Below are 10,002 nucleotides of genomic sequence, written 5' to 3'. Positions count from 1 at the left end.
TGCGTCCATTTTTGTTTGAAGGAAGGTTATCAGAGGTTTTTGTGTCGTTTCCTTCAGTGGTTCTTGGTGCAGCGCCCCCACAGGCCAGGAGGGGAACAGCTTGTTCAGAGGGTTCTGTTTTGCAAAAGCAGCAGCTGGAATTGGAATGTTGCCGTTTTAGTCCCAAGTCAAAGCTAATCTATGATCAGGAGCAAAAACAAGCTGAAGCCTCCAGAGGAGGGTTGGGAGGGCAGAGTGGAGGTCAAGGCCTCCCCTCACCCTCTGCCTGGGCAGTTTATGACTCAATCCCTCTGCCTGTGACAGTGTGGCGCCACACCGAGCAGCGTGTGTGTGTGTGTGTGTGTGTGTGGTGTGTGTGTGTGTGTGTGTGTGTGTGTGTGTGTGTGTGTGTGTGTGTGTGTGTGTGTAAGCCTCTGTGTCCCATCTGTTCCTCTGCAGCCTGGTTCTCCCAGCATGTGCTTCATTCAGGATCTTCCTCCACGCAGTGCAGCCCATCAATGATTTACATGCGGAGTGTCTGAGTGGGCGTGGGGGGCTCCGCGCCGACCTGAGCATCTGACCCCCTTAAAGAGCCCAAAGGTCATCAAGCATCAGGCAGGTGAGGTCACAGCAGACGCGACTCTCAAACATGTTGCGTGGAAACGTGACCCAGTGGAGCTCCACATACTTTCATCTGCAGGAAGGAACCATCCTCTGCGTTCCCTGAAATCCTCTGCGTTCCCTGAAAATCCTCTGCGTTCCCTGAAAATCCTCTGCGTTCCCTGAAAATCCTCCGTCACAGCATTAACAACACAAGGTCGTTCAGGATCAAATGCTGCAACAGCCGCCCAGTAAAACCCAGTAAAATCCCAGATCCGGACCCAACTTGCCTGTCCTGCGGGTTGTGGTTCTGGATGACGCGCCGCTTCGTGCCAGATTTAGATAATCTGAGCGGTTTAAACGACCCCGGGATGCTGGAGCGTCCTCCGCCGCCGGCAGGTCGCTGTGCGGCCGCCGGAGCTCCGCAGCAGGCAGGGAGGAGGGAGAGGCGGTCCGGTCCGGTCCGGAGCGGAGCGGGTCTCCGCCGAGGCGCAGCGGCGCTCTGGATGAGTCCGGGGCGCAGCGCAGCGCGCGCGCGCGCCCGGCGGCGCGGCGGCGCGCTGCTGCCCCCTGCTGGATGAACAAACAGCCCGGAGCAGGAAATAAACCCAACATGACTCAACATCAACCCCCTTATTTCCACCGAGTTATTAATTTGTCAGTTTGAAGTTAAATATTTATTTAGCGAGATGAATATTTTATAGCAAACAAAATAAACATTCATGTGTAAAACTATATTTCATGAAGGGAAGTACTAAATATAATAAACTAAACAGTAAAGCAAACATTTCGTTTTAGACTAAATACTTATTAAACATACATATTTCCCAAGGATCTATAGCTTCAAACTAAATATTTACAAAGTAAATTATAGATTTATTGCACAATTTATATTTAGATGGTAGGTTAAATATTTAGCTTGATCACTAAATATGTAGTTTGAAGGTGAATATTTGATTCCTAAATAGAAATTTATTAAACATGTTTTACTGCTGTAAAATCTACTGAAGTTTGTGGTTTTAAAGTAACAAATATAGAAAAGTGAAACAGATTCAAAGGCTGGTTTCATAACAGGCAGATTTTTTATTCTTTTATCATTTTATTTGGTTGTTTTTGGTTCTTAAAGTTGAAGAAATGATCAACTTCCAACTGCAGCTACGTCACTTCCACCACCAGGGGGCAGCACCTCCCCATTCCTTTACAACAGAGGCCATTTTTCCTGATCTTAAAAGTTTTTAAGTTCACATTTCTTATTATCTTCAAAACTCCAAACACCAATGAGCCAAACTGTGACTTAAAGTTTATCAGAAGTTCAGGATTACCACAGATTAAATGAAACAGTAAAAAGATTATGAATCAGAACTGATTGCTTAATGACAGACATTCCAGAAACCTCAGAGAAGCATCATATTTCACTCCTCGGTTACATAATCCCGTTTGTTTCCCAGGCCTCCAGCCTTACATAAGCAGGATCATTAGAGGAAGGTTGAGCAGAGGGTGAGGCTTCATCACGACATCGGTTTGATTCAGAAGAACAGCCGGAGGATCTTTGGCTTGAAAAGCTCCAGTTTGCTGGGATCCACCTGCTTCATGGCGTCCTGAGCCCCCAGGATGACCTGGTGGGCCTCGTCGAACAGATCCTTCCCGATGGCGGCCTGCACTCGGTCCCGCCAGGCGCTCAGCTTCGCTCGGCCCTCGAACACGTCCAGCCCGGCGCCCAGCGGCTGGTGGACAGGAGAAGAAGAGAAACGTTTCAGAACTGAACATAGCATGAAGGTTTCCTTCTGAGCTGTTTGCTTAGTTAGTGGTAAATCTTTAGATTGCTAAATTAATATTTGGCTCAGAGATAAATAATTTGAAATCATGAAGCAGTTCAGTCAGATTCTCCTGATCATTCGGTGCAAAGTGAACATTCATCTGATAGCGTCACCATTGCTGACTTAGCAGCAACCCTTCATCCTCAGGAAGTGGCAGGAATCACTTCCTCTTCATCAGCAAAGCCTGGATAAAGTACCAGAGTCACGTCGTCCTTCAACTGAACTTTCCTCCTGTCTGATGAGCAGAAACACTGAAAACTCAGATTCAGGTTTGAGTTCAGTGAAGAATCACATTTTATATATCTGTTAACGAAACAATTAGCTCTGAGCTAAAAGGAAAAACAGCTAGCTAGTTTAGTTAGCAAGCTACATCTGGGCCTGTGCATTAATATTTATATTTACTCAGTGCTAAACATTTTTAACAAGCACAATTTTTAGCTTTCTAACTAACAAGTTAACTACATTTTTACCTGAAAGCGAAAAATTTAGTTAGCAAACAAAAATATTTAGCGCAGAGTTAAATATTGGTCTGTTAGCAAAAACATTGTTAGAAAATAATTTTTTGTTTGCTAACTGAATGTTTAAGCTGGAGAGAAATATTTAGCTAACATGTACTAAATATTTAATAACTGAATATTTGCTTTGCTATCAGAACTTGTTTTCCTGGACTGGACCAGCGGAAAGCAACAACCTGCAGCTTCCTGTCCACCAATCCTGAAGGTCTTCATGCTTCACTCTGCTATTAGCCGGACGGCTAGCTGCTCCGTTTGGCTCATCAGATGATGACACATCTTTAAAAATAATTTTTCTATTTAGTGAGTGACAAGCAGTTTGAAGGGCCTTCAGGAAATCTGAAGGTTTCAGCCTCCCTGGATAAACACCGACAGGAAATCCCCTGCAGGGCCGGACCTCCCTCCACAGGAACCCGGTCCTGGTTCTGGCCCAATTAACCCTTCCAGCTCACCTGCATGACCTCCACGATGGCCACCAGGTCGGCCAGAGACATCTGGTCCCCCACGATGAAGGGCCGGTCCTGGAGGAAGTTGTCCTCAATGAGGTTCAGCGAGGCGTTCAGGTCCTCCAGCGCTCCGTCCATCTTGTCCTTCGGGACGTCGATCCCCATGATCTTAGGAATCATGAGCTGCAGACAAACATTAATTCTTCATGGCAACCACTCCGCTGATTGGGCCGAGCCCCGCCTTCGAGGTGCAGCTCCTTCAGACTAGCCAGCAGCTATTAGCAAACATCTGTTGAGCTCAGTACAGGGGCTGCTGGTAAAAACATTAAAGGGTCAATAGGGAAGCCATGTTGGCTGACTTCCTGGAGGCGGAGCTTCTTAAAGAGACAGAGGCCCAATTTCAAGGCTGTAAATTATGAAGTCATATTTTGTATAAATATCATTTTTAAAACAACTGAAGGCAACATATAATGTTAAATGTGTAAAGTGGATCTATGTGCCTGGCCCTTTAAGGCTTCCTGGGCTGAAACGGTTCTGTCTGAAGCGTTTGACTCGATTCTGGTTAATAACTGATCAGATCAGTAATCAAAGATCACAGTCAGTTTTCTGCCTTGTTTGTCTTCAAAGGGAAAAAGTTCAGTTGATTTATTTCAGCCATAAAACAGCAGAGACAAAACAAAGTGAATATTTTTAGTTTAGACCCAAAGCTGCTAAACTTCAACGTTTCATAGATTTGATTAATATTTTTATCTGTGCATATCAATAATTATTACACAGCTTCTTTTCTCGAGGAAGAAAAAATAGATTTAACAAAATATAAAAAGTCAAAAATGACCACAAGTCTCACAAAAGGCTAAAGCTTCGGTCAGAACCAGCAAACGTTTTGTTGCTAAAGGTCAACAGGTCAAACCAATATTGTTGGAGCTATTTATTCTTTATCCATTTGAATTTTGTTAGTTTATTCTTAAACTTCTGTTTTTTGCATTATTTACAGAGTTTATTTGCAGGTTAATAATTGATTTTATTTTTGTTTTGTTTTCTTATTTTTTCCTATTTTTTATTATTTGTAAGCCAGACAGGAAGTGAGGCGGGTCAGTCCACATTCTATAAATGTCGGGCCTGGTAAAGGACCAGCAGGCGTTTGGGTTTGGGGCCTCTGGTTTTTACCAGAGCAAGAGACGTCAGGAGGACAAAGAAAAGTTTGATAAATCTAATTGCTTGCATAAAAGGAAAATAAAAGCAACCAAGACAATCAACAAGTTTGGACCTTGAACTTCTTTCGCCTGCGTCAAGAACCTTGACCCCAGAGCCTCATAGTGGCTGATGGAACTTTTTTTATTGGATGTTTGGTTGAACAAACAATCGCCACAACAAATAGGTTTTTATTCAGTTGATTTTTATTTTAGTCCCAATTTTATTTTTTAAATCAGACTTAATTTTATTTCTGTTTTTATCATCATGAAGCATTTGGTTAATGCTAAAACAGGCTAGCTGGTTCTGAACTGGAACCAGTGTGGACCAGTCTGAGCGTCGGGTTTTGGGGAACTCACCCGCATCCAGAACATCTTGGAGCCGTGCATCCGGATGGCCATGTGCTGCCAGGACAGAAACTCGTTGACCCGGCAGCGCAGCCGCAGGTCGGCCGGGTACCAGCGGTCCGGAGTCCCGAACTTCTCTGCCAGGTAGAGCATGATGGCGACGCTGGAGGAAAGCGGCGGCTCGTCAGGACGCATCCGGACGGAAAACGCCGCTTTCAGCAAACACTCACCTCTCAGCCAGGCAGAAGTCTCCGTCTCGAAGTGCTGGAACCTTCCTGATCTTGCTGATTTTCCCAAATTCATCTCCAAAATGTTCACCTGAAACCCAAACAGACATGGCAGACCAGCAGGAAACCAGGCAAGACGAGACTTCCTGGAGGAAGAGGAAGTCTGCAGGAAATGTAACTGCTGCACCGATTGGCCGATACTTAGACAAGAGACCGATCCTATCAACACCACAAACATCTGGAGATCCACTAACATCTAGAGATCCACTAACATCTAGAGATCCACTAACATCTAGAGATCCACTAACATCTGGAGATCCACAAACATCTAGAGATCCACTAACATCTGGAGATCCACTAACATCTGGAGATCCACTAAATCTAGAGATCTACAAAAATCTAGAGATCCACTAACATCTAGAGATCCACTAACATCTGGAGATCCACTAACATCTGGAGATCCACTAACATCTGGAGATCCACTAAATCTAGAGATCTACAAAAATCTAGAGATCCACTAACATCTAGAGATCCACTAACATCTAGAGATCCACTAACATCTAGAGATCCACTAACATCTGGAGATCCACTAAATCTAGAGATCCACAAACATCTAGAGATCCACTAACATCTAGAGATCCACTAACATCTAGAGATCCACTAACATCTAGAGATCCACTAACATCTGGAGATCCACTAACATCTGGAGATCCACTAACATCTGGAGATCCACAAAAATCTAGAGATCCACTAACATCTAGAGATCCACTAACATCTGGAGATCCACAAAAATCTAGAGATCCACTAACATCTAGAGATCCACTAACATCTAGAGATCCACTAACATCTGGAGATCCACAAACATCTAGAGATCCACTAACATCTAGAGATCCACTAACATCTAGAGATCCACTAACATCTAGAGATCCACTAACATCTGGAGATCCACTAACATCTGGAGATCCACTAACATCTAGAGATCCACTAACATCTAGAGATCCTCCTCTGTCCGATTCCAACATCAGTTTTTGACTTACCAACTTTCCAGACTAAAAAAAGCCAACAGATGAGGTCAAAGGTTGCTGCAGCCATAATCACAACCAACCATTATTTTAATAATCTATTATTCTGATGATTAATACGGAGCCCCCGAGGGGACATGGGGATTTTTTTTTCTTTTGCGTTTGTTTTGCGAGATAACGCAAAAGAAAGAAAAAACTCATGTCCCCTGCGGGGCTCCGTAGATTAATTATTAAATGACACATCTGGCTGATTGTTCATTTAAGTTTTCTTGAAGTGCATTTAAAGCTGCAAATAAATTTAAATCCATTTTCAGATAAGAAATAAAAAATGTATGCCTAAAATGCAACAGCAGCATTATTTCACTAAACTCTTCATGATTGGCAGCAAAGGATGAAATTATCAATTATAAAACTGTGGATCAATATTTGTTTGGATCATTTTCAGCAACCATGCAGATCAAACAGCGACCTTTGACCTCAACAGGAGACTCACCGTCCATCAGAGAAACCTTCTTGAACTCGAAGGGGATGTTGTTTTTCTTCGCAAAAATAAAGACGGAGCGACATGGCTGCGAGAAAAGGTCCAGATAAAGTTCCACCACCATCTCTGCTGCTGCTGCTGCTGCAGCTGCAACCCGCGTCTCTCTGCAGAACCAAAGATGATCCTCCCAACCGCGAGAAAACACTGAAAACACCGGAAGTTCGGCCCAAAACTCCCACATTCCAGAACAGAACCTCCGAACCCATTCACCAGGCCGCCGGGAAACTACGACACCTGCTGTCCAAAAAATGTACTGCAGCTCAAATTCCAGACTTAGTTCTGAAACTTCGGAACCGGGACAGGCGGAACCGGGACAGGCGGAACTCCATATTATTGTTTATTGCAATAAGTTGTGGTGAAAGTCATCGTCCAGGTTTTCCTGTGATGAAGTTTCAAACATTTATCTCTGAACTGAGACATTTTCCATATCAGGATAAATAAAATGAGTCGTGAATCCGTGACGTCAGGATGCAGCTCTGCATCCGGGAGCTTTGCAGCGGACATGACGTCTGAATCAGAACCTGAAAAACAGCTGCAGCTGCAATTAAGTACATTTTTCAGTTATTGAATATTTGAGTATTTATTTTTACTTTTACTCTCCAGATCAGTCTGTACTTCGTCCTCCTTACTTTGTCACATATGAATGTTTATTTCCATGATGAGATCCATAATCAAAAGGAAAAAACCACTTGAGAAACTGAGAGGAAAAACGTCCTGGAGGATTTGAGCTGAGAAACGTCACAAACATCCAGACTGAGGTTCTCCGTCTGCAGCCTGGAGATTCGCTGCGTTTCTCCTGATAGCAGGACTTTGATCGTTTCCACGGCAGCAGAGCATGTTGAGAGTGAAACGCTGCCTGACGAGAAACTTTTGAGCATTTCAGACATTTTTTTGTCTTGAAGGTGAACATGACTGTAGTTTTTGTATTTAGGAACATTTTAAACACAGTGAGAAAAACTTTTACTAGAGTATTTTTGAAAACATTATTTCTACTAAAGAAAGAATGTGAGTGTTTTGCATTATGGGATGTGCAGTGATGATCTTTATTTCATCTACAGGAAGAGAAATCGATCCCAGAGCCGATCAGAGGAACCGGGCCGGTTCCTCCAGCAAACCGGACCAACTCGATTTCTACTTCTGGAATTAACAGCTTCACTTTAAACAGTGACATTATTTCAACGGTACAAATCTCCAGTTGGGATTCTGGAATGGGCAGAGGTTAAAGGTCGTCTGCTGCTGGTTCTTCACAGGAAGCTCATCACGGTTCCTTTCTTCCCCACCTGGTGAGGCTGCAGCTCCAGGAACTGGATCACAATCCTGCAAATGTCACATCAAACCAGACGCATCACTTCCTGCTCCGTCAGCCAAACAGGAAGCTGTCAGCAGAAACAAAGATGGCGGCTCTGTCGACGCTTTAGCATCTTTAACTGGATTTTTACTTCTATTATCATGTCATAACAGCTTCATTTCTATTAGGAAGCAGAAACTAAAGGGACAAAGTGACAAATTCTCTGTTAATGTTGACTGAATGCAGTGTTTATGGAAACGTCCAGCAGGGGGAGCTCACCTGTCTTCAGCCAGGCTCAGTTCTTCGGTCAGGAACTTGAAGATCTTGGCGCTGTGCTCCTTGTTCTTCTCGGCGCTGTCCGTCACAGAAATGGCCGACACCGACACCACAACACACGGAGCGCAGGAGCCGCCCACCAGCATCGGCAGCCCTGGATGCACCACCATGTTCATCCTCTGGGGGAGAACAGCCTCCGGTCAGTTCGGCTGCTTCATAACGAGTTGCTCGACATTATTCACCTGAGATCATCTCTAAAATGCTTCGAATTGCCTGTTTGTACCATGAAGGTCATGAATGCACACAGTAGAAGCTGAGCTCTACTGCTAACAGAAGCTAACATCCTGGTCATTATTTCTGCTTGAGGTTTCAGCCAATCAACTCAAAAGAAAATGAACGATTCTCCTGGATTAGCAATGTAGCCAATAGCACAGCGGATACATATTTCAGCTTCAGCTAACCCTGACCCTTATGAATATTTCAGATATGCTACAAGAAAAAAAAATTTAACAAAAATACCAGGAATAATTTAGTGTTAAAACACAAAAATCTGTAACAATAATAATAACTAATTAATCAGCCAATTAAACTCCATCCAGATTCTGTTTTGAATCGGGGCCCGCAGCTCGTTCTGCTCCAGGCCCCATAAAACTTTGGGTCGCCCCTGCTGACAACTCCTCTGGTTCTGGTCGCCAGATAACCTGGAGACGCCCCGATCTGTTACACCGATTTTAAAAGAAAACTTCCGCAGTCTAACTGTTCTCAGCGGGTCGGTTCTGGTCCTGCAGGGTAAAGTGGTGGAACCGGGTCGGAGGTGGAACCGGGTCGGAGGGACTCACGTCTTCCGGTTTCCCCAGCGCCGCCGCGGTGACGCAGCAGAACCGCTGCAGGAAACCCGAGGAGAAGCTGTCGGCGGGCAGGTTGCTGTCCAGAACCACGAAGGGCATCTTGACTGGCGGGACTGGGAGCTGCGGCCGGACACGACCTGCAGAGGTCAGTGACAGACAGGAGAATACTTCTTCCGGCTGTCACTTTCAAAATAAAGATAAAGATAAATACTTTTTTTTCAACGTTTCCCGAAACAACTGTAATATTTTATTAAAACCTGCTTCTGTTTTAACTCCACATTTATTCGTTACTCGCGACTTAAAAAAGGCGCGTTTTATGCACCACGTGACGTCATTTCCGCGCAGAAAACATACCAAACAATACTGAAATGAAAAAAATCTTCAGGATGTGACTTTTGATTTTTAAATATTTAAAGTAATAAAAACATAAAAAAGCAAGAGAAGTAAAAAATAAAATAAATTGACTCATTATTCTGAAAGTCACGCTTTCCGTTCAAACCCACTTCCGCCATGACAGAAAAATAAAAGCTCAACCGGAAGTGAACACAATGAATAAATAGTCACATTTATGGAAGTCACGCTGCCAAAATCTCACATGTCTGAAAACCAAAATTATTACTGAATCTCATATAATTTGATGTTTATTTCATTAATTATTTTAATATTTATGTCTCATGTGATATAAAACACGCCACACGGTGGCGCTGTCTCTTCAACAAAACATTAATAAAGATTTTCAATATTTTTTCAGCACAATATAATTTTATCTGCAGATTTTTAGGGAAAACAAACAAAACAAAATAAAATAAAACTGTTTTTCTGTTGATAACTCAGAGTTGATCTTCAGCTGCAGAAAAAGCATTAAAGTTTTTGATCCTGTTTGTTTGAAATTTGTTTTGCTTTGGATT

General features: G+C 43.4%; 2 protein-coding genes across 2 annotated transcripts; both read right to left on the bottom strand.

Annotated features, from left to right (window-relative positions):
- Window positions 1–1,642: 1,642 nt before the first annotated feature.
- LOC129374388 (glutathione S-transferase theta-1-like) lies at window positions 1,643–6,869 on the bottom strand. Its single transcript, XM_055052780.1, has 5 exons — window positions 6,635–6,869; window positions 5,123–5,210; window positions 4,905–5,055; window positions 3,361–3,537; window positions 1,643–2,303 (listed from the first exon to the last, which is right to left on the bottom strand). The coding sequence occupies exons 1-5, from the start codon at window positions 6,861–6,863 to the stop codon at window positions 2,106–2,108; spliced, it is 843 nt and encodes a 280-aa protein (XP_054908755.1). The 5' UTR covers window positions 6,864–6,869; the 3' UTR covers window positions 1,643–2,105.
- Window positions 6,870–7,701: 832 nt separating this feature from the next.
- On the bottom strand, window positions 7,702–9,274 carry LOC129374389 (D-dopachrome decarboxylase-like). Its single transcript, XM_055052781.1, has 3 exons — window positions 9,086–9,274; window positions 8,250–8,425; window positions 7,702–7,999 (listed from the first exon to the last, which is right to left on the bottom strand). The coding sequence occupies exons 1-3, from the start codon at window positions 9,191–9,193 to the stop codon at window positions 7,927–7,929; spliced, it is 357 nt and encodes a 118-aa protein (XP_054908756.1). The 5' UTR covers window positions 9,194–9,274; the 3' UTR covers window positions 7,702–7,926.
- Window positions 9,275–10,002: the final 728 nt, after the last annotated feature.

Source organism: Poeciliopsis prolifica, unplaced genomic scaffold (assembly GCF_027474105.1).
Source record: "Poeciliopsis prolifica strain line A6 unplaced genomic scaffold, Auburn_PproV2 SCAFFOLD036, whole genome shotgun sequence".
Classification (NCBI taxonomy): Eukaryota; Metazoa; Chordata; class Actinopteri; order Cyprinodontiformes; family Poeciliidae; genus Poeciliopsis; species Poeciliopsis prolifica.
Note: the sequence above shows the minus strand (reverse complement) of the source record. Positions and strands in the feature narration are given on the sequence as shown.

What these genes read in the sequence shown, in the direction of transcription:
- LOC129374388 (XM_055052780.1), bottom strand. Translation starts at nt 6,863, where the DNA reads ATGTGGGAGTTTTGGGCCGAACTTCCGGTGTTTTCAGTGTTTTCTCGC. An exon ending in GAAGGTTTCTCTGATGGACG is followed by an intron (nt 5,211 to 6,634) that starts GTGAGTCTCCTG and finishes TTTGGGTTTCAG; the next exon opens with GTGAACATTTTGGAGATGAA. An exon ending in GACTTCTGCCTGGCTGAGAG is followed by an intron (nt 5,056 to 5,122) that starts GTGAGTGTTTGC and finishes GCTTTCCTCCAG; the next exon opens with CGTCGCCATCATGCTCTACC.
- LOC129374389 (XM_055052781.1), bottom strand. Translation starts at nt 9,193, where the DNA reads ATGCCCTTCGTGGTTCTGGACAGCAACCTGCCCGCCGACAGCTTCTCC. An exon ending in CGCTGGGGAAACCGGAAGAC is followed by an intron (nt 8,426 to 9,085) that starts GTGAGTCCCTCC and finishes GTTCTCCCCCAG; the next exon opens with AGGATGAACATGGTGGTGCA. An exon ending in CTGAGCCTGGCTGAAGACAG is followed by an intron (nt 8,000 to 8,249) that starts GTGAGCTCCCCC and finishes TGACATTTGCAG; the next exon opens with GATTGTGATCCAGTTCCTGG.